We start from the raw sequence: 25,087 nt of genomic DNA on the forward strand, positions 1-25,087 counted from the left end.
AAATCAACCTGAAAGTTCACAGGAACTCAAAGAGACTGACACAGCATCCACAAGACTGCTGAGGTCTGCATTCAGCCTGTACGACAGGGGTCTGAATTTATTATAATTTCCAGTTTGGTGATTTTAGGGCATTCCTGAGTGTGTGAACTAGTGGATATCTGGATCGTGTGCCTTTTCTGGGACTCTTTCTCTTCTGTTGGTTTGTTTGGTCCAATTCAGGTGTCCTAGTATTTGTTTTATCTTAATATATTTTATTTTAATATTGTCCCTTAGAAGCCCATTTTTTTTTCTAATGAGTGGGTGTAGATCCCAGTGGGAGGGGAGGTGAAGAAGGACTGAGAGCAGGAAAAGGAGGGAAAAGGTACTCAAAATATATTTTGTGAGATAAAATATATTTTTAATTAATAGAATAAGAAGTCTGAAACAAAACAAACAAACAAGCAAAAAAAAATCTCAGCAATTTTATTTTATAGACTAGAGTCAGAAGAATTACTATTTAGTAATGTCAAATCAAAGTCCTCAGGAAAATACTTACGAATTTCTGCTGCAAAGACAGAGATGTTGAGCCAGGCAGTTTCCTCTCTATCTAGAGGTTTTGTGGTTTTAATAAAACCATCCTCTGGATTAATCGTGAAAAACCTGTCGAGGTCAGTATGACGATCAATTGAATACCTAAGCAGAATGCAAATGAGGCAATTAGACCAACACATTCAGAGCAGTTTAATATTTGCATATTTTCTCCATTTTATATTTAAAGCAACTTTTTTTCAAGTGATTTCATGACTTATGTTTTCTTTTTAATCAAATTTATTTTTCAAACTTTACACATGAATATTTTATAGAAATCACTTTGGTACATTGGCCTTCCTTATTCGGTACAATGAATGAAAATGCTGTTTAGCATATTTGATTGAGAAGTATAATAATGTGTTGCATATTTCTCCATATTTACTATAATCACCCACCATCTGAATATTTATGAAACTGCATTTGGGGAGTGAGATTGCATCACTCCTAAATACTCAGAAAGTCACAAATGTATCAAATCTTTACCAAATTTTGGCATATGAAATATTTAATAGTTTCAAGTTTGTCTAAATTCATCATTAGAGATCATTGTAGCGCTACACATCAGCATGTTCCTCATTTAAAGAGTTTGTTATATTTTGCATGGTTTTTGTTTTGTTTTATTTTGTTTAAATAACTCTATAGACCAAGAGGTAATTTGGTTCTGAATTCCAAGGTGCAAACACAAACAAGGCTCAGGCAGTTACTTATAAGTCATCCTCTTCATACCTTCCTGGTTGTGCTGAGCTTCACAGCAAAGTACAAAGGTTTTATCAACTCCTACTCACTCAGAATTTGTCTCTTTCAGACAAAGACAAAAGGAGTCTCAGAATATTATAAAGAAGTCTTTATTCAGGTATGATCAGGTATGGGATGTATAGAATATGTGTGTTTTAAGTCATCAGTGATGGTTACAAATACAAGAATATCAAAGTTAGCAAAGATTCAGGATACCAAAGAAACTACTATACTAAAATTCTACTGGAAGGGATTTGCAAATGGTATATGTCTCATCTCTGAGGAACCAATGTTGCCGGTCAGATCTTCCGATCTCAGACAGTCACTCATGGACCAGCACTTTATAATATTCAAAACATGAAGTCATGCCTGATAAACTTTGATTCTGTGGCTCCTTATGAAAAATGAATAGTTTTCCTTTTTCTTGGAGGTGGACTTCAACTTGGTCTTGCATTTCATCAAAGCCAGTTAAAGCTCTACAACTGAGTTCTCAGCAGATAATTTTCTGTGCAATAACAGAAGAATTGTTTCCTGGCATAAGGCAGCTTCCTATTTAAGTAACCTGATGGCACATATACAATAAAGCAGAAGGCCAGGCAAGACATAATTCTAAAGACATAAAAATGGCTCACAGATCTGGATTTTGCAAAATCTTAGATCCAGTCGTGCCCCACCGCACATAATCTAAATAAAAATATTTCAAAAAAGCCTCTTAAAATTATGATGTGTGAAGTCCTTCTATGTATGTGTTGCTTTTATTGGTTAATGAATAAAGCTGTTTCAGGCCAATGGCTTAGCAGAGCAAAGCCAAGTGGGAAATCCAAACAGAGATATAGAGAGAAAGTAGGCAGAGTCAGTAAGAGGCCATGTAGCTGCCTAAAGAGACAGATGTTGGATCCTTACCAGGAAGCCACAGCCTTGGGCCAATACATAGATTAATAGAGATGTGGTAATTAAAGATTTAAGCGCTAGCCAGGAATGCATCTGAATTTTTGGCCAGTGTTGCAGATAATACAGTTTCTATGTGACTATATGGGTCTGAGCAGTCAGGAAACAAATGAGCAGTTACCATTTACAAAATTACTTAACTTTAGTTATCTTTACACTAGAATAGCAATTGTCCCTAATTTGATATTACATGTGAGAATTAAATGAAGCATCTTCATATGCCATCCACATTAAACAATGCAACCCAAAGGAGCTGCTATTTCAGTTTTTGCTCCTGCTGCTGTTGTATTGTGGAGAAAATATGAAAGTGTTTTTGAATGTCAGAGGGAAACCTTCACCATGAAGCCAATGAGAAACCATGGAAGACCTTTAAGGAAAGAAGCAAATAAATGAAATCGGAACAACTGAGTGATCTTTCAGGTAGTATGGGGGGGGGGGGGGAAGAGAGAGAGAGAGAGAGAGAGAGAGAGAGAGAGAGAGAGAGAGAGAGAGAGAGAGAGCAGGGAAAATTTCAGAATTTGATATTTGATATAGTTTTCAAAATAGCAGAAATTGCTACTGAAATGCCAGAGGGTTTGAACATTACGTGATGAGTGGAATAGCAGTAGGAGTCAGTCAAGATATAAATATCTGGGATGGCTAGGAGAGTTTTCTGACCTAACTCTCTGAGAAGGAGCTATTGGAAGGCACAAAATTAAGTTAATTAATCAGGTAATAGAGGATGAAGTTCAACTCGGAATAGGTTGCAATATCAAGAGAGGAAAGGTCTAATTCCGTGAAAGGCAGAGACGATTAGCTGTGTGAGCGAGAAGTGGGGGGGGGGGCTGGTGCTAGTGCTGGAACCGGTAGTGCATTTGTGTATATAGAGATGCAAGTGCCGAGAGGAAGATACTTGCATGTACATGTGCCTTTAGAGGCTGCAGGAAAACCTTAGCTATTGGTATTCAAGAACTGCATGCCACACTTTAGGGGACAGAGTCTGTCACCAGCCTTAAGCTCTCCAAGTAAGCTAGGCTCATGGCCAGAAATATCCTGGGGTCCACTAGTCTCTTCTTCTTCAGCAGCAGAATTACAAGCGTGATCCACCATAACCAGCATTTTCGTGTGGGTTTTTGGGATCAGACTCCGATCACCATGCTTCCCAAGTAAGTACTTTACTAAGATGCACCTGTGCCCCTCTTTCTACTTTTAAATAACGCACAGTAAATACGGTGTTGTGCTCTTACAGCACTGAAACCAAAAGTCACAGCATTGTTGATGCCTGCCAAGCTCTCTGTCACTGATCTGTATATGCCTATCTCTGCCCGCAAATATCTTGAGGAATAATAAACAAGCCATTGAAGAAAAAACAATAAAGGATAAAAATTGACAACATTTACTCTCATAAATTCAAAAGTAGAATAAAAAGAAAAATCAGACTATACACAAAGAATGTGAGAGACCAACACAATTCAATCAATTGCCAATATCTACAAGAGTAGAAGGAAGTTAAAATAGATCTGGATTAAAATCCAGTATCCAAACTGGTCACAGGAGCTTAAGCAAGTCACATCACCATCAACACAGTATTTCCATCAACTGACTCCTGAGCAGTCACACTCTCAAAGTGATATATGAAGATGCAGAAAATCTGCCTTAAACACATTGTTTTGATTCTAAGAAAACATTTAAAAATGGTATCTCTCATCAGTAATAATATTCTAAAATGCAATATATAATCTTCTCTCCTGTTGTGATTTTTCTTTTCATTCTTGGACATGGGGTAAAAGAATATCATGCATTCCAGAATGGGCTCAAACTCTCAAACTTAATAGGTAACCAAGGAAGACCTTAGACATCTAATGCGTTAGCTGCCTCCTCCACCTCTTGAGCACTAGGATTACAGGTCCACACCTCTTTATCCACACATTTATGCTCTTCTGCAGATCAAACCCAGGGCCTCGTGTATGCCAGGCAAGAATTCTACCAACTGAGCTACACCCTGAGTTCCTATTTTCTTTCATGAATTGAACATGTTCCATGGCTTATTGCAAATTTCTTTGTATTTATATCCTCATGTTTTCATATTTTTATGTTGCTGCAGCTTTGTAGAGACTTGTTCTGATTTTTTATGTAAGAGTTGTAGATATGTACGGTTTTGATGGTGCCTCAGTAAATGTTTACATCGTGTAATTTTCAAATTAAATTCATTAGCATTTCATCATCTTAATATTTTCATTTTTTACATTACAAATGTTTAATCTCTTTTCAAGATATATAGCAAAGGGTTCGAATTAATGTTAGTCACAGTCATATTACTGGGCACCAACACAGTAGAGTTTATTCTATCTAACTGCAAGGCTTAATCTCTTTACCAAACTCTCTTCATGTTCTCACACCTTCTAGTCTACTCAGTGTCCGCAATTACTATTTTACACAAAATTTGTTTGAGATTGCAGGTTCTTCACATGAGTGAGATCAATTAAGTATTATTTGTTATCCTTTGCTTTGGTTGGTTGATTAGTTGTTCCCCCACCCGTGGCTTATTTCACTGAAGGGAATGTCTCGTTGGTTCATCTTTATTCCTGAAAATTAAATTATAGAATTTCATCATTTCCTTTTTTGCTGAACAGCTATCTACTATGAATATGTACCACACTTTATCCATTTTTCTGGGGATAGACATCTAGGTTGGTTCTATATCATGGCTACTGTGAACAATGCTGAAATAAACACGGGGGTGCAGATATTCCTTTAACTTACGGGTTTTATTTCTTGTATATAGACACACACTAATAATAGCATTGTTCTACTCAATATTTCTGAATCCTGAATACATTTTATAGAGTGGAGATACAAATCCACATTCTTATCGACAGTGAATAATTCTTTCCCTTTCTTTATTTCTGTACTACCGTTTTCCTCTTTTGCTTTTGTTAACTGGAAGACAATGGTCATTCTAACTGTGGGAAGGGGAAATTTAAATTGCAATGTTCATTTTCTGGGCTATTTTCAATACTGACCATCTTAAGAATGTACATACACATGTGCATGGGCTCATGTATGTGGATGTCCTCATGTGTACACCTGAATGTAGGGGCCAGAGTACAACATTGGGCGTCATTTCTCAATAGCTGTTCATCTTGTTTATAGAGACAATATTTCTCCCCTGCTTTAAGTTCACTAAGTAGGCTAGGTGGGAATTATAAACATACTCTACCACATCCATCACTGTGAGTATGAATATGTGTGTGAGGTTTTGCTTGTTTTTTGTTCGTTTGTTTTCAGGTTGGTATGTTTCTGTATGTTTTCAGTGCATGTGGTGTATATGACTGTATGCTACATGGAGGGTGGAGGTCAGAGAAGAACACTAGCTGTCCCATTTTAGCACTCTCTATCTTAGCCCCTAGCAATTTTTGCATAGTTGTTGTTTGTTTGCATTTTTTAACTATAGAAATCTCTCATCAGGTTTTTCTGTAGGTTATTTAGATATATTGGGGATTCCCAGCGTGTACTCAATGCAGGTTTGTTGAATAAGTGCCGGAGGGAATTGTCCTTACTTCCAGACATAAGAATCGGAATTTCTAAGGCAAATCAAGCACATTAATGTATGTAGTCAGAAAGCAGTTGTCCACTATGGCCCTACATGACATTTAGTGGAAGAATTCAGTGATTACCCAGAACATGGGTTAGCAAACAACCAATGGCAAGGGGTAGCTAATCAATATTTTACACTATATAGGATGCAGGGTCTCTTTCAAAACCATCCAGCTCTGCTTTTGGAGCATGGAAGCAATCATGAACAATCACAATTAAAGCTACTATGTCTTTTTTATAAAAAAAAAATGTATAAACAATGTGAAGGAACCAAAGTTGCTCATTTCAATACTTCTTCTAAAGTTACATTAATTAAAATTGGGTGACACCCGTCTAAAAATAGGCTCACATATAAATTAACTCAAATTGTGGATCCAGAGTGTGGATGTCCACAGGCACGGTAATGTGATGAGCTTCTCCCCGATAACACACAGAGACATCAATTTGAAACGAATTAAGTAAAAATCTAAAACTCTAAAATTTCTTCAAAGGAAACACAGGTGAAATATTTTTGAGTTTGTCTAAAATAGGCCACAATTTCTTATACCTAACAATTAAAGTGAAAGCCACTAAGGAGGGAAATAGTGTAATTAGTCATAATTTAAAGCGGTTTCACCTCTAAAGAAACAGTCAAGAAAATTTAGAGGCAGTTCCCAAAAGGAGAGAAAATATTTGCAAGTCGAGGGCAGCCAGAATATTTAATGGACTCTTGCAATTCAACAACACAACAGTGGTTAATGCAATTATATAATGGGAAATGATTTAAACAGGTGTTTCTATTTTCTCTAGAATATGCAGACTGCTACGAAGTGAATGTCTTGATGAGCACTTCCTACGAGTACCTATCAGCGAAACAAACATGACATGTGGTTTGGAATTTATTAAGGATCTAGAATCAAAAAAATTTTAGCCATGCTGCTGACACTATTGGAAAATGTTGCAGGTATTGTATGGAAAAAAAACTTGGCAGCTCCTCAGAAATTTAAACACAGAGTTGCTACGTGATTAAGCAATTCTGATTATAGTTATATAGCCAAGAGAAAGACCATACATGTATGCAAAGATTTGTGGACCAGTGTGATCAGAAGCTGTATCTGTAAAATCCAACACTTAAAATGACAACAATATCCATACAAATGACATATTAAGGGAAATTTTTAATAGGGAAATAATCAGTGAAAGGAGGAAAGGATTATTTGAGTAAAGAGAGAGAAAGGAAAAGATAAGTGAACAAGGAGTCTGGGTTTCAGCTTGGATGAGACGAGCACAGCCCCATTTGAGATGGACATAATCAGAACACTTGCTTCACAGAATAACCAAGCCGGGTTGGAGGATAGGAGATCTATAATTAGACACTATATTATTTTAGAAGGGGCATTAATGAGAGAAAGAAGCAGTCACTGACTTTTGCTGCTTTTCAATCATATGATATTTGGATGTGCATTTTATAGCAGTCATTTTGGCTACAGGATTAATAAAACTATGATGTCTGGGAGGCAGAGAGATCTGAGGAGGAAGATGGAAGAAATAAAATAAAGGCACAGCTATGGAAAGAATAGAAGATAATCCAGTCTGTGTTACTGGAATTCACACAACTTCACACTCGCACCCTATGAATGTCTTTCCATGGTTCAAATCCCCCCTCAGTCTCATTCTCATTACAATGCCCTCTTGGTCATCAGACTCATGGCTCAATAAGGCTAGTTAATGGTGGGAAGGAGATGCAGATTTAGCATATTTTTCTGTTGAATGTCAGAAATACAATTATGTGATGGTCATTCTGCTACTTTTGAAGGGTGTTCAGCAGGGTGTAGAGCCTCCCTGTGACTTGTTACAGCTCACAAATTATTCCATTCTTTTCATTTCATCTTGCAGAAACCCAATTTTTGATCAGGTTAAGAGACTACAATTTATATAACAATAGTGAGAATATAAATTAGATCATGCATTTACCACACCTAAGAAAGTCAGTGATGCTTAAGGAGATACTAAATAAAGATAATTACTATAATTATTTCATAGTAGTTATTTATACTGTATCCCAGTTTCAGAAGGCATGTAGACCTGGCTAATGGTTAAATCAGCTAGTATACATTAGGAATGTGTTTCAGAAAGAACTAACTAATGTAGCTTGAATCCTAGCCAAAAATATAGTAGCAGAAATGAAGTGGACTCATATTTGGTAAATCATAACTTAATTTGAAATTGATTGAACCTTAATATGGCTTTGAGATGGAATGTTATGGTGCCTGTGAGACTCTCCCCAAACTTTCTTACTCTCAAGTTTCTTGTATATGTTCTTAAGATTGATCCATGTGTGTACCTTATTGGACTGTTGGCAGCATCTGGGTCTTTGGCATGTACTCTCCCAACCACAGTGCCAGCAGCTGCATTTTCTTGGACTTCATGGATATAACTTGGGGCCAAGAACATGGGAGGCTCATCAGCATCTTCTACTGCAATCTTGACCGTCACAGTGTCCTTGAAAGGTCCATTGCTGATGAACTTCGGATCAATATGTACATTGGCGGCCTCTACCTTCAAGCTATATGCTCTTTTGGTTTCAAAATCTACAGGCTGATAAGAATGAAAAGAAGATTGAGAACCAGTTCCTTGAAAGAATAATGAAATATAAAGACCTGATTCATTCACGGAGTGAAGCAAACAGTTCCTCAAAGAGAGAAACATCTATGCTGATTAAATATTTGTATTGTCAGAAATTCAGAACAATCAGTTGCAGAAACATGATGCACGGTGTTCATGATGCAAAGAACATGGCAAATGCAAAGGTGCAACTGTGCATAACATCAACCTCATTCTCTACAGCCACCAAAAAGGCAGATAATATCCATTTGGTGACCACTCTGTGAAATGCTACAAGTCTGGTAATAAAAGGACATATTATTTCTTAGCCCAAAGACAAAGGTACATCTTGTTTAACAACTGCCTCATACTGTCTGCTACATAAACACACAATATCCTAGCATCTTCATCCTGATAGCTTCATTTCTTTGGTTAAATTTTGACTAGATTACATTTCCCAAAGGCTACAGCCTTACCAGCACATACATTCAAATATTTATCATAGTTTATAGACAGATTTTTGTAGGTGGAAATGTTAATTAACATTAATTTACTTTTTCTCCCATTTTTTTTTTTAAGTTTTACTTGTGTGTGCATGACTTTCTGGCTTCCATGGAAAATCCTCCTCAGTCTTCTTCCACTTTATACATGGGCATGCACAAAAGATCTCTCAACTGAACTCAGAGTTCACTTATGCTACACCACCAGGGTGGCTAGCCAGCCTGCTCCAAGATCCCCTGTCTCTTCTTTCATAGCAGTAGAACTGCAAGCAGACTATTCCACTAACCCTGTTTTCTTATTGGTTCAGGTCATCTGAATGCCTATCTACATGCCTACCCTTTGTGCAGCAAATGTTCTAAACACTGAGAAAAGTCTCCAGTCCTACTTACATATTGACATAATTTTGTCTTCCTGAACATCTCAGAGCTATTTTTTCAATGTGTCTGTTGTACTCCCCAATCCTCCTTTTGAAAGATGTTCACTGCTTTCCAGGTAAAATGTAATGTCATAGCTTTGTTCTGAGTCCATTCAGGATTAGGTTACCTTTTCTTAGGGACAAATAACTGACACTGAGGACAGTCCTGCCTTTTGGTCAGAACACATAAATGACAAATTGGTCCATTTATAGAACCACAAGTATAAGCAGCGCATATTTTTGCACAAGTAAGCGAATGAACTTGAAGGCAGCATTTGAAAAGACACAGTCACGGGGAGATTGATGACGAGTGCCCTTTACATCTGAATAAGAAATGCAAAGAGTGGGAAAGGTGAAAAGCGAAATTGTGGCACAAATATAAGCCGTGGAGCCTGAGAAATATTTTTCTAAGCAGTATTCCAATGAGGCAGAGCTAACAAATATTTGTAATAAGCTTGATCTTTTAAGGCTGGCATCTGCCTTCTATGCGGTTGTCATTTGTCTAGTAAATACTTATTCTGAATGGACACACAATCACAAAGCTTCGACTGACCTAGTTCTGCACTGCTCCAGGCCCAAGACCATCATCATTGCAGAAAACTTAAGCATATTAAACATCCTTGATTCTGCTACCTCCCACCTCCATCTCCGTGCGATCAAGGACCACTCCTTTTTGCTACTGCCAAACATGCCCTCCAATTCTCCAACAGTCTATCTTCCCAGATGGGACCCAATAGCTCCTAGATCCTTGTATGTGCATTGAGAAGCAGAAATAAATTATGTTTGTGGATTGTCAATACAAGGCTGCTGCGTTTTCTCAGAAATCTCTGTAATGACTAGACTGAATCACACATTGGAATATGATCATTCTGAGATCAGGCGATGTGTCATCAGAAAAGGTGAAATATCTGTCTGCTAATATTCCTAGAGCAAAACCGTTTTGAACTTGATGGAGGTATATGCCTAAAGACCCAGAGACAGGTTACCACCAGAAAGCCCTGTTTGTCTTTAGCAACATGTGCTCATGCTGCACTCTAACCCATCATTTAGATCACTCTATGCTTTGATCTCCAGGAATTTCAATGGTTACTCTGGAAGTTAGCCCAGCTTCCATGCCTTGTGAAGTCCTGCTCAAGAGTCCCAAACAGTGATGTGTAGCCTCATAGTTCCGCTTTCCTACTGAAGGGGATGCAGCTCCAAGGAATCCATTGAACCTTACTGATTTTTATCTCTCTTTAACTAGGAATGGCTACACCATATAGTCACATGCATCGATTATTTTTCTGAATGAACAGCAGGGTTAATGACTGGATAACATTTAAGCATTTACTTACAATAATTTTCCTTTCTCCTTCCAAACAGGATTTGAGGTAGTTCCCCCATGTGGACATTTATACTCACGTTATGAATAGTTGAAATAAAACTAAATGAGGCAGCACACTGCATAAGCCATAAAATCCTTAGTGCCCACCCCAGCTTACTAATCCTTACCTCTGAAAATTCTCCCTGAGGGATTTATTCAACAAAAAGATGCAAATAAACAATATTGAAAACTGCTTAATATTTGTTAGCTACAATAGGTTATATCTAATCTGGGGAAATGCACAGATAGAACAGAAAATCCAACCGTGAGGTTTTATTAAGGAAATCACAGTCCATAGATAGAATGAGATGTAATGTAGTCATTAAAAATGATTATGTGTGTTATATAACAGCATGTAAAGTGTTTACGACGTGACATTAAGTTAACAAATCAGATCACCCTGTGACTGGAAGCAATCAAATGTTACATATCCACAGCTATGTTGTAGAAATACACAGACGAAAGAAAAAATCTGAAAACAGACATAACATTGATTAGAACAAGGAATGCTTCAAATATCGTCTATTGCTGCTCGCACACTACCTCACAAGTTTATTTGGTTTTAAATGAACAGTTTAGATGCTGTGCAGGCGTTTGTTTCAAGTGGGTGGAATTTCCAACTGACCAAGGTACTGGCAGATGAATGAATTTTTCTTCCTAGCAGCACCAAGCCACATAAAGGCTGATCTGTATTTTACATTGTTCTGCATACAACTGCACAAAGAGGGGTTAAATACTCAGAATAGTTTTTTCTTCCTTGCCATAAAACTCTGAACCTGTGTCAGAGACCTTCAAACATTATTTTGGAAAGGATTTTAAAAACAAATCTTTGAAGTCTGTCGGATACCTAAGAATGGCTTTACCATGTGGTCTTGATGGTATGAGCGGTAGTCTTAAAATACATTCCCTCCCTTCAAAACATTACTGGAGGTAGCTCTCCAAATCCCCAAGGTCCGTAGCATCTTCTCCTTCAATAGTTTTATGCTGTCTTCAGCTGTCTGAAATCTCTCCTTTTTATCACAACAACGTATTTTCCACTGATCCTACAGTGTCATTCCATTCTAAGGACCAAATGACTTGTAGTCCTATTTCCTTTGAAACCAGTCTTTCCTGATCTCTGTTCCTGCCTTATTTCCTCCTTGTCAATCAGGGAAAGCAACGTTCGACTGCCAGGAATCAACTCACAATGCATTTGTCTTCAAGCCATTCCTGGCCCATAGCGATGGGAGCACACATTTTACCATAATTGAGTTTTCAGATAAGGACTGATTTTGCTCCCAGTCACTCCAAAGGTATTTGGTAAAAACTAGGACAATGTTTTCAACCATTATCCACACAGTGCAGTGATGGAAAGTATATGTCTATTATCCTATACATGAAGAAGTCCAGGTTCTGTAAAGTACCCTGCATAGTATAGAACATTCTTCTACAACCAAGATTCAAGTCTAAAATATCAATACTGTCAGGGCTGAGGAAACTCCTTTCATCATAACCAGATTTTTACTGAACTCTCCTGTTAATCTGTGATTCCCTGTGGCTAGCAGTCAATCTCTTAAATTTTAGATTCCCAGCTTTTACCAAAGCCTGACTGACAAATAATTAGAACTGATTAACTCAGTAGAAAATAAACAAGTGAATCAAGAAGTGAATAAAAATGTCATATTAAAGAAAATCATTAAAATGCAAAAATATTTCTATGATCTTTCCACATGTCTTTCTAATCTTACATTATATGTCATCCAAAAGGACCCATATTTTTAGTCTACTAATTTCACATTTGATTGCTTTTTCCTGGTGGGCATTTGGAATTTTGTGGTGCAAATTAAGGTAAATCTTCTCTTCCAAATTAAATAACAGCCTACACTGTTTTAAATCTAAATGTCAGTGCTTTGTAAAAGCTTATCCCGCTGCCTATAATAAACAGTGAATCGGGGGAAAGTGCACAAATTAATCATATGCAGAGAGCTCATTTGCCATGGATGAGTTTCATGGGAGTGATTTAAATGTTTCAGGATTTTAGAGAACAGTGTGTGTTTATGCCCTGAATACACTCAAAACAGGTGACAACCTTCGCATAACCAACTATCCAATTACTTGAACAGCAAAGGATGGGAGACAGGAATCGCTGATGTCAACGTTCGTGTGTCAGTTTCCTACAGGGGCGATAGTAATATTAATTAACGAAGGAAGTTGACAGCTACACACAGTTCACAAAGCTCCTTTTTTTTTTTGGAAAAAAGGCACCAGAAAGAACAGCTCTCCATCCTCTCATGGCTGATAGACGTCTTTGGTCATGAAATTCACAGTCAGGAGTGGAAACTTTTGCAAATATCTGAGTTCTACCTCCGTTTCCACCTGAGCGTTCTTTGCTCTCTCAGTACAGCCACCTCCCTTTTCTTAGTTCTCTGTCTCCTGTGTATTTCCACCTACCCAGTATGCATTGTGTCAGAGTGAAAGGTCAGCCACCCATGTTCTCCCTGCTGAAAATGTCTCCCAGGGCCCCCTTCTCCTCCTCTCCAGCTACCAGTTTCTTTATTGACTCTTCAATTTAATTCTTTCTCAATGTTACAATCCAGTCTTTTCTTTCACACCAGGAAACTTAATATTCATGCTATAAAACCAAGTAGAAAATGAATGCTTTATTAAAACCAAGGTAATACCCTCGACCAATTCACATTTAATGCTCCATGCACTGCAGTGATGGAGAGGTGTTGATTTCTCAAGTGGTATATCAGGAGGGAACTGCTTTAGAATGTACTGTAATTGTTTCTTCACTTTATAGTGAATCTTATCTGACTTTCTGGCTCAATTACTTCCAAAATGTCTAAAGAGAGACATTGTTCCCATGCCATCCATATTTGAATTCTGCATGTATTTATGTGACTGTGACTGAGTTTGTCTGAATCTCAGTTTCAAAATTAAGTTGAGGGATTATTGATCACTGGAACAATCTATTTCATAGGACAGGCTTGTGTTAAAAATGAATGAGAGGTGGGCTATATCTGCCCAATAGTCAGTATTGAGTAAATATGAGATTTCTATAAACCCAAGCCAAATGAAGCCATAAGCTCTAGTGTATAATCAATCCAGAGAAGGGATATGTTTTGTTTCTGTTGGTGGTTTAAGTGAATAAGGAGGAAGAATCATTATTGTTACTTCAAGTTCAGGAAGGAAAAGAGAAAGGGAGATTGCTCAAAATTTAATAGGACAATCCCATGGTCCAGCGAACTAGGGATGTTTAAAATAAGACCACTATACAGTCTGTCTTAGTTAACTTAGGCTGGCTCCAGGAAATTAGAGAGGCTTTTCAAAACTCCAGGGTTATCAAGTCGACTTTTCTCCAACCAAATAATTTTGTCAAAACACGGGAGAACAAGTCAGCCACTTCAGACAGGTATAATCTGCTATTTTGCCAGCACCTTCCACAGTATCTGTATGAAAAAGACTTCTCTTATCTCCCTAGAGTTCAGGCCTTGGCTGCAAATTGATGAGGTCATCCCTCAGTCTTTCATAAGTGCATTTCTTACCCATCAGTCCCCTGTCTTCTGCAGGTTGCCTGGGTAACACAGATCACCTGACTGGCATGTCTGAGTCCTCTAACCTACCTTTTTCAGCTTCACCACACCTTCCTGTGTCTCATAGTCCGTTGTGATTTCAAACAGTTCTGCGCCGTCTCCATCAACGATATTGTACGTGACTAAGCCATTTTCTCCAATGTCTGGATCTTTAGCCTTCACTCTTCCTACTTCCTCCCCCGGGACAGCTGCTTCTGAAATAGACATCTGGTACACGCCTGAAAGAAGAAGACATCTACTTTTATTTTCCTTTTTATTTGGCAGCTGTAAGACTTCAGATTTCATTGAATTCCAGCAAATTTCTCAAAGGGTTTAAAATTGAACTTTCTATTGGTAGAACACAGAAGAGAAGCAGATGGATGGGAAGAGGGTCCCAGATGACCTGTTCGCTAGAAGAATGTGTTTCTTTACAGGATGATAAAACAATATTGAGGTCCTGGGTGAGGTGATTGGGTCACCCAATCCATGTGAGGAAGAAAAAGAGTGATGGAGGACTATGCAAGACTCCACATATGTGAACAGCTGACGCTTCCTTTTGCTTTTTCATGATATCCCACAGATTAATTCCAAGGTTTTCTTATACCACTGCTAATTGCTCAAGGAAGAACAGAAACAGAGAAAAAATATGACCCCTATCTTTAGAAGGCTTCCAGCACTTCATGTTTACTTTAGAGACAAATGCCAAGCTTATCTTTCAAGGATATCCCTTTTTTACTGTTATATTTCTATATCATCTTACTCTACATGTTTCCTACTAAGTCAAGCATGGAATTCTCTAGAAGCTTCTAGATAATTACTCTCTCCATACTTACGTGTATATTAATCAGAAATGTAAATTATGCCACATTTCATATTTATGTTTATCAGGAATGTAAACGATATTACACACTCCTTTAGCGCTGAACCTCAAAAATAAAAAGAGCATCATGATTCTTCCCTTAACAGAGGTACAAGAAAAAGAAAACAAAATATATCTATATATAGTGTGATGTTATAGGCTAAGAAATATTGTATGGTAATGGATAAAGGGTAAGAAGTTTGTGTGTGTGTGTGTGTGTGTGTGTGTGTGTGAAGAAGTATTTAAGTTACACAAGTGGGTAGGAAATTAAGTGAATCACCATGCTGTATATGAGTGAGTGTGCATATGGAAGTGTGAGATAAATTTTTTCTATGCAGATGTATGTCACTGAACACCTATCACTTTTAAGTATGTCTGGGTGAGAGGGAGACCTGGATTAACTTGGGACAGGTAAGGATTGAAGGCTGCCTTTAGAAGAAATCTGCACTGGACTGAAGGAACTGAGCAAGACAAGTGTATGAATATGTGCAGAATAAGTCACAGGGTCAGGAACAACCAATGTCAGAGAACCTTAGGTGAGAAGATTCTGAAACTGGACAGACTAGCAAGGACAAGAGTGAGAGTTGGGCCTCTGTTACAGGAGCAATGTAGGTAGGCGATGTTTGAAAAGGCATTGCAGAAAATAGACAAGGTGTTGTTTCATTTAAGGAAACCATCAGACAGTGTTCAGTAGAGTAGTGAGATCTAGCACCATCGTATGACTGGCACTTTGAAAAACAGTCTGTTTAAGACACTGCAGAGTGGTGGGACCTCACCTTTCAGTGTTCAGCCCAGTGGTGTTGACCACATCTATCAGTTGCAGTGTTATGTTCCTTTTGTGCTTATATTGTACCGATTTTCAACTTAATCTTACATTTCTTTCACATTAAAGGAAAAATTGGAGTATCATTTTGTAGAAATTACATAAGTTTATAAAGGTTTAGAAGACCTGCTATCATGTGATTTTTCTCGAAATGCCATTCAAGTCCATGGCTGTGAAAACATTTAAACTGGAACCTTAGAGACATAATTATCTAATGACTTCTTATAAGAAGGGACATTAAGGGCTACCCATGACTAATGCTGTTTACCCCTTTCATTTCCATTTTACAGAATGAAACATGCGACTTTGACAATGTTGTATGAGCCTCAGTTTTTTTAAACTTGTATAAATTTCAATTTGAACAGGGAAATCAAGGTTCCCCCATCTCTTTGGGGCTCCTTAAAAGCTAATATGTTTCTCATAATCCACTCCTTTGATATCTCTATTTTATAGATTGTTATCTTTGGAATCCTTGGAACAACCAAGAGGTCTATGTAATTGTCATATTGATTGCCTTCCTTTTGGTTTGTTTATACACTTAAGATTGTTTATGTGTATGTGCATGTGTCTCTTTTAGTATACATCATGTGTGCAGGGATGTGCTTGCAGAGGCCAGAGCGAGTGTCAGATCCTCTGCATCTGGAGTCACAGGTGATTGTGAGGCTGCCTGATATGGGTACTAGCAACTGACCTCACGTCCTCTGCAGGAAGAGACTCCATTGGAAGGATTCACCTGGCCACTATTTATCTATTACTAGAAATCACAGAGTCATTATGATTATGTTATAACTCTGTATTCACCTTTGCACATGCATAAATGTGTGTGAAAGTCTGGCTTTGGGAATTTCTTAGGCCACTCATTGTACTTCCATAGAAGTCACTTTTTAACCTTTATAACATAGGCTCTTGTTAAATATTTATAATATCAGTGACTAGTAATTAAATGATGGTGAAATAGAGGCTATTATCAACTTCAATATTTCAACACAGTTTTATCTAAAGAGTTATCTTATTTGGTGCTGGAGAGATGGCTCATGGTTAAAAGTTTAGGCTTCTCATCATGTGTACCAGAGTTTGGTTCCTAGCACACAAACCTAGTAGCTTAAAATGACTTATAATTATGACTCCGTGGAAATCTGGCAGCTCTGACTTCTGAGGGCACTTTCACAGATACACTTGACCCTCATATGCATACTCAGGAGCACATAATTTAAAATCATAAAAATACAATTTTCAAGATTTTTTTTCTTATTTTCAACTATGTATATGTCTGTGCCTTGTGGCTCTGTGCACAAGAGTGCAGGTTGGGCAGAGACCAGAAGAGGGCAACAGATCCTCCTGGAGCTGAGTTACAGGCAGTTGGGAGCCATCAATATTGTTCTTCTGAAAAAGCAGCAGATATTCTTACCTATTGAGCCATCTTTTTATTCCTTTTATCTTCTTTATATTTCCTCAACGATATCATAAGTTTTGTGCAATAATCAAAATAACAATGGCTAAAAAATTATTGCCAATTTTTCAGATGCCACAAGAATCAGCACTAGCTGGGTTAATCCAAACAATAACAATTATAATTAACTTATATACTAAAATGTCATCTTCTAAAAACAGACATGAATATCTCATCCTACATGCCTCTTCTTTAACATTATCTTATGGTCCTTCCATAGAAAGTTGAGGTCTGGATGAACCGTGCTAAAATTTTGGCAGGTTTATGAGTACATTGAGAAAGCCACGTGACTTCTGAAGTCAGTTCAGAAAAGGCAAAGCAGATGGTTCCTGTGATCTGGGAGTTCTTATGATCAGAACTCAGCCACAGGAAGGCTCATGTGGAGAGGAAGCAAAAGTCAATCTCAATGTGCCAATCCTGTAAGTAATCTTAGAAGTGGGGTTTTTCAGCCACGGAGAGCTGTCAGCATCTGATGCTGGAATGAAAATAGAGCAGCAATCTCTCCTAAGCTCTGCATAAATTGAAAAGTTAACACACAGATAAATTATTCTTTTAAATCACCATGATTTGAGACAGTTTGTTATGGAACAATAAATAACAGATCAATATACAGATAACATGCAGGATAGTAATGTGGACACCGGAACAGAGAAAGGTTAATTGGTTCCCACCTTACATGACTAATAACCTAGTAATTAAAATACCAGAAAACACAGATTTTTCTGTCTCCAGAGTTACAGATCTTTTAGTGTCTTCTCCTCAATATTTCTATACCATTTAACTTTCTTTTGTGTTTTGTGTGTGATTAAATTGTTACCATGTTTTAGTTTTTTGTAAGAATGTTGAAAATGGTTCTTGGTTTTCTAGACTTTTCTTTTTGAAAGCTGAGTAAAATCAGAGTGAGTAGAAAGATGATGATCTGACTGTAAGTGGCAAAGTGCAAAGACCAACCTCAACTACTTACTCTGTGGAAACTTTGGTGGGTTGTCATTGACATCAGTCAGAGTGATCGTCACTTTGGTTGTCCCTGAGAGCCCGCCCATGTGTCCACCCATGTCCTTGGCCTGGATCACCACATGGTACTCCTCCTTGGCTTCTCTGTCCATATTGGGAAGGGCTGTTCTGATGATACCTGCCAGGTTAGCAATACAAAATTACAGATCTTCATTCATGACAAAATTTCAACAAGGAAAATATTTTAGATTCTGGATAGTTAAGATATATAAATGAGTCTCTTTGCTCAAAGAAAAGTCAGTTTAACATGACTACTTTAATGGAAAGTATTCATGCCCAAAACATCTATGTATTTTCAAGCAAATTATAAAAATACTTCTTACATATGTTAATTAGTTTTGTTTTTCACTATGCATGCAAAGAACAATCCCTTCCTTTCAGACACAAGGATCCTGAACACTGAAATGACAAATGCCTATTCTATGTCTCTCCATAACTGAATCTATGCTTCTGGACTTCTAGCAAAAGCCTTCAGGAATCTAGTTCTACATGAAATTATTAGAAACATTTCCTCAATCCATACACAAATTAAAGAGGAGTCAAAAATTTTATTCAATATGTTAAAATCCTAATATTAATTTTCAATAAGTGAACTGAAGAGTTAGAAGATGACCAAAGCTTGCACCTGTCACTGACAAACATAACAAATTAATGGCTTAATTATTTATGACCCCTGTACATTGAAACATGATTTCCAGGAAAGCTATGCCTACTTACATTTCTAGCGATCACATGGAAGTGTTTATAGTCAGCGAATACGGTAGTATTTTTAGCATAAATATAAACAACAAAGAGAAAGTGTTGGTCTTTGTTGTGTTTTCCCAAGCCCCAGTGTTAACACATTTCTTTGCAATCTCCTGCTGAGACCTCAATAACTCCTGAGACTTCATTTTCTTCATCTGTTAGATGGTTTTGTAGGTTTCATTCGGTAGTTACTAACCTTGCTACCCCAAGACAAAGATTAGAGTTTTTAGCGTCTCCAAAAGTCTAGATGAATCCTTTATTTATCCTTAACTGAAAGAATAGTGGCACATGACTTTATGAAATCATAAACTACAGCTCCTCAAGTTGCTGTTTGGAACAAGGTGGTAAAAAAATAAAGTAATGCATAGATAAGCAGGAATTAAGCAAGCAAATTTTTTTTAAAAAGTACCAAATTAGAAAACAATTTATAAAAGCTGAAAATTGTATGAGAAACTCTTCCAAAACTACAGAACATACTATAAAGAAAGAAAATGTCCTTGTTATAATACCGTGGAAGAGCAATTTTGTAGAATTGTAGTTTTTACTCTTGTGAAGAATCACATTTGTTGTAAATGAAGTGCAACATGGTTTGAGTTTGTATTGTATACTGGTTCATTTTGTTAGTTTACTCTTTATTTTGTAACATCCATTGGAAACCTATTGCACAACAAGGGAGATTGGAAATGTGCTGAATCTTCGTGCAACAGGAACATTAACCATTACACCTGACACTATTGAGTTTACCCAGTGGTCTTCCAAGGATGCTTTGAAAGCTAACTACTTTGAATCAGCTTTGGGGTCCTTTTCATAAATCCACAATTTAAGACACTTCCAACTCACAAGCTGAATTATTCAATATTTATTATTATGAGCTGGACCACTAATAATTGGGTTTTACTTCATCAGTCATATGCCGAACATGTACATAAGCGTTTTGGCCCTCATGCTAACCCTCCAGAGTATCCCTCATATTTCTCTCATCTTGAAGAAAATTTCAAGCCAAAGCATTGAACTGAGCAGGCATGGACTCCTTACTTACAATGTATCATGACTCACAATGACAATGCAATCCACTATACCTGTCTGGGCCTCCACTGAGAAGTAAGGTTGTCCTTCAAGAATACTGTACACTAACTTGGCACTATTTCCATAAGTGGGATCGTCTGCATCGGAGGCTGTCACTTGGATTACTGATGTTCCTAAAAAGGGAAACAAAGCAATTAGCAACACCCGCTAAACTTTTCAAATTGCATTAGTGTTTACAGGGTTTAATTTAATATTAAATCCTGAAGAGAGGCCCAGGGTTAGTTAATATGATATTAATTTCCTACAGCCCAAGAGCAAAACACCCCCCTGAATTTCTTCTTCCTTTTTCTCATTCTCCTCTTCCTTTCCTTTTAATTATCATCATTTAAAACTAAACTTTCTATAACCACAGTGCCTCATGTCTGGGTGGATAGTTAAAATAATAATATAAACATAATTGTCAAACATTTTTAGAACTATGTGATAGAAACATTCAGTGTATTTGATAATTAAATAAAAATCTCAGAGAGTGTAATAAATATAATTAACAATTAATTGCTTTTCATGAAAGGACAAAGTGCACTCTCCCATCTGTAACAACAAATGCAACATTTTACTGTTGCTTTGCCTATAATGAAGTTACTTCTAATACTAAATTTTAACTAATTTATGGATATAAATAATTATATGGAATGCTGTTCCTTACTGACTCAAAAATTGCATTTTATCATCTCTGTTGAGTCTGGTAGCTATGCAATAGAAACCATCAGTGCACAGTCAATGGGATCTAAAAGACAATTCCTATGTCAGAAGAAATCAGGTATAATAGGAAGATGGTATCTTTTTTTTTTTCTTTGAAAGCTCCATTGTCGCAGTAGAAATCTGGGAAAAAGCATGTTGAGGCTCAGAGCAGAGAGAGAGGAGACGGGAAGACAGAAGCAGCAAGGATCCAGCCTATCCCTGCCAAGCAGTGTTTGTAGTAAATTCCATGTGATGTGCCAACATTCCTCCGCTAGACATATTTGCATCTTTTTTTTACTTGGGAGAGATTTGGTATGAGAGATACGACATTTTGAATTCTCTTTCAAAGTTATTTACCGTCAGAGTCAGGATTCTAATCCAGATCTAACAATAGTAAAACCCAAGTTCCTTCTCTGAATCTGTCAGCAGAAGCAAGGTTCCTCCTGTCAGGGTATAGAACCCCTCTATACAGCTTAAAGAGAGTCATCCCCTGCCACACAGTGTTTACTGTGACTTCCATGGAAAATATAAGAAAAAATATCAACCTTCCATATTCACTTTTTTTTTATACCACTGTCATTTTTGAACTACTTCTCACAAGCCAAGAAGTATTCTCAAAAACAGAGATTATCATTAAAATGTCATGGCATGCATAAAGAAGTTATTATTTATTTTTTATTATAAAGTTACTTTTATTATTTCATTCAATTCTATAATTTTCTAAGTAATTGTCAACTTTTTCTATTTTATATATTTACTTAACCATCATTGTAAACATGAATCTCATTGTATAGTTGGCTAGTTGAAGAAATGATAGTTTCTGAAGGTATACAAAGAAGCCAGGATCACATATATATCTGGCGACAAAGACAACATTTTTAATGTGGTATAGTAGAAAATCTGGGCACTGTCCAAGACACAAAGTGTCCCCTGAAGAGAACTATAAGTCCAATGGGTTGTCAGTTCAGATGCCTAGCTAGCCCCACTTCCTCAAGTCTGCTTCTCATTAGAATTTCCACATGAGGGTAGAATAAACAGCAGACAGGACAAGAAAATGTGATGGGTGATGGGAAGGAAGGAAGAGATGAATGATAGATTGGAAGAACCTTAAACTTCTGACGTCACAGCTGACTCTCTTGCATAAGCTAATCCTCATATTCGGTGCTTGCTATTCTCAAAACATCCTTGTTTGTCTTTAGATTCACTCAAGCTTAACGGATCAGACTGCCACAAGAGATGATAACCATGCTGATAACCATGCCCGTTCTGGAAATTCAAGTCAAAGTGATACCTGCTTAAAGAACCAATTAGAATTCCGTCTTTGAGAAAAGCAGTGTGTCTTTAAGCATATTAAGATCATCAGATGATGCAGGCTGCATGAACTAAGTAGCACAATGACCGTGGTTAAATTAGTCAAACTGTTTCTTCTTTTGTTTCTCATTTATACGTGACTAACGAGATCCACTGCTTTGCAAAGTTTAATCATGGCCAAGTTAAACAAGATAGGGTATAGACACAATCAGTTAAAGCAAATCCCACAAGCAACAAACATTGTCATTGCTGTTGCTTAATGGACATCAATATGCCGCAGTGATTGGATGCCTATTATCAGTACTCTTTGAAGATGGGAAATCGTTACTTTCATTCTACAAAGGAAGAAAAGATGTTAAGAGGTGCCACATGATTTAGTTGACACTCCGAGTCAGGATTTGCTAAACTGAGCCATATTCTTCCCCAAATGACTCTTAATATCTCTTGACTTTACAACCTCCAAGTCTATTATGAACATTTAAAAATCCAAGTTTCATGTACTCTCCGTTCCTTGGGCAATTTCCCTTCTGTTTGTATCTTTTGTCCTATAGACAAATAATAGAATGCCTATTCTGGGGCATTAGTTTTAGTTTTATCTTACTATGTTTTCTTCAGTCACTATCCCTTGGCAGTTTGTTTTCTACTGAGAGACGGAAAGAGAGAGGCTCCAGATGGGAGGAGATGTGGGAATGAACTAGGAGGAGCAGAGGAAGAAGAAACCATAATCAGGATATATTATGTAAGAAAGATAGCTATTTTTAATAAAAGAGAAAACCCGATTAAATAATTTTTTTTCCTTGTTAAGATGCAATAAAGATGCAACACAGGCTCTGGCTCTGAGCTGGGAGGACAGGAACCAGCCTGCCCACCTGCAAAGACACCAGGTAGAAGTGGAGCAGGTGACCCCAACTTACATACCCACATTCGACCTCTCAGGCACATTGGCATGATAGGTTTCATGGAGAAACTCCGGAGGGTTGTCATTAATGTCCTGGACCTTGACAATGAATTCTGATGGTGGTTCCAGTGGTCTGTTGGTGTCCCTGTCCACCGCCTGAGCCATCAGTGTGTACTGGGCTCTCTCCTCTCGGTCCAATGTTTTCGTGGCATGAATGTTCCCTGATTTGTCATCAATCACAAAAATGGTTCCGGCTCCTTCACCTGAGAGAATGTATTTAATGTTCCCATCACCAGAGTCAATATCAGAATGAAGCTAGAAAAAGAGAGAACAGGACTTGTAATTTCATAAGGAACACAATAAAAATTCACAGGCTGATTGCTACATTAATGCACATATATGTGCACATACATCCATTCATACATGTATCATGAGAGCAAGCCATTTTCACCATCATTTTCTGAATGTCAAAATGCAATCTTAGATAACTACCATGAACAAGGTCAGTAAGTTAGGTAATGATGAGGCTAACACATAAGTACATATTTAATTCTGAAATTTAATGTCCTTACTCTCTCTTCTTCCATATATATGCATACATACAAAATATATATACATATTTTGAAAGAAATACATGCATATACTTTGAGCACATGTAAGCATGGATTTATGTAGTATCTTTCTCTCAAATTTTACTCCTGTTCCTTCACTGTCTCTAACTAGAAATCACATTTTTTACCAGTTTCTTATACATATATAAGCTGATCTCCACAAATTCATAAGTGTTCCTGGCTTAATTTCACATAATACTGGGCCAAAGATTACATGCTGTTCTTGTGGCTTCCTCTAACTGCATCTTCAACAGCTCATTCACCATCATGATTCAAAAGATTTCCTCATGACATTCCACTTGATATCACTGTCATTTCTTCCAGAGATCCTCCTCAAAAGATGTTTATATTGTCCAGGTTTTAGTGACTACGGGCAATTCAGCTAATCAGACTTTTGCAGATCATCTGCCTAGTAGTCAGGGTCTACCATCTGGGTCTGTTATCTTCTTAGAAGAGTCTCTTATGACCACAAGGGATTGTGTAACAAGAGGGTAGACATGTAGTCCCCAGACCCTTGAAATAACCTCCAATATGGTTGGGTTTTTCACATTTTCCAGAGAACCTAGAGACAATTTTTATACTGACATGTCAAAATTCCACTGTTACAATAGTCAATTTTGCTACCAGCTCTACCCAATTCTGTTCTGTGATTCAGAACAGACCTCACTAATTTTCTCAAAGCAATAAACTCCTTCTATTCTTTTTAAATCCTCATGATTTATGAGTTCCTTTGCCTTCATTATCTCCTCTTGTTAAAAAATATAAATGTTACTTTACATTGTCTTATAGTATTAAAAATAGCTAAGAGATTTAAAAAGCTCTTTCATATAGAATTTCAGCAAAAAAATATTTAGCATTCACAACAACAGAAACTAATACTAATTATCATTTAATATTAATTGATTTAATTTGAATACTAATATCAGTTTCATTTCTAATATCAGAATTTCTATTATTACTATGAAACTATGTCCTACACAGCTTGCATGAGGTTGACAAAAGAAAAACAGAACTAACCTGAATATACTACTTTTTAAAATGTTTGTGCCATTTTAATTTCCCAAAAAATATCTAATTTATTTGTAGTGTTTTAGTGAAATATCGAACATTTCAGCTCAGAGGTGAACACAAAACCACTTATGTTGTGGACTCCACAGCTTCTGGAGCAGGGAGAGCAAACAAAGTTTACTTCAGAACTTGTCAGTCAAAACAACCCACCCTTTCAATGGAAAGTGACTGATGTATTTCTTAAGAGGATGGCTATCTGAGCTTATTTGATGGACTTTAGTAAGCAAGTAGAATTGTCCAACCTCCATGCTGTTTTCTTCAAGGCCCGTGTTCCCCTCGGCTACCTCCCTACGATTG

The 25,087-nt window shown here is 37.2% G+C and overlaps 1 protein-coding gene across 2 annotated transcripts in view; it reads right to left on the reverse strand.

Moving 5' to 3' along the window:
- The window catches only part of Cdh11 (cadherin 11), a 164,585-nt gene that overhangs the window by 18,898 nt on the left and 120,600 nt on the right, over positions 1 to 25,087 (reverse strand). For both annotated transcript variants that reach the window (XM_085682073.2, XM_085682074.2), the window contains exons 4-9: positions 23,132 to 23,426; positions 20,215 to 20,334; positions 18,342 to 18,509; positions 14,297 to 14,484; positions 8,153 to 8,406; positions 536 to 672 (exon numbers count right to left, since the gene is read on the reverse strand). In XM_085682073.2, coding sequence (XP_085538199.1) covers positions 536 to 672; positions 8,153 to 8,406; positions 14,297 to 14,484; positions 18,342 to 18,509; positions 20,215 to 20,334; positions 23,132 to 23,426 — 1,162 coding nt within the window. The remainder of the gene's footprint in view (positions 1 to 535; positions 673 to 8,152; positions 8,407 to 14,296; positions 14,485 to 18,341; positions 18,510 to 20,214; positions 20,335 to 23,131; positions 23,427 to 25,087) is intronic.

The sequence above is a fragment of the Myodes glareolus genome, chromosome 22 (assembly GCF_982192425.1).
Source record: "Myodes glareolus chromosome 22, mMyoGla1.1, whole genome shotgun sequence".
Taxonomy (NCBI): Eukaryota; Metazoa; Chordata; class Mammalia; order Rodentia; family Cricetidae; genus Myodes; species Myodes glareolus.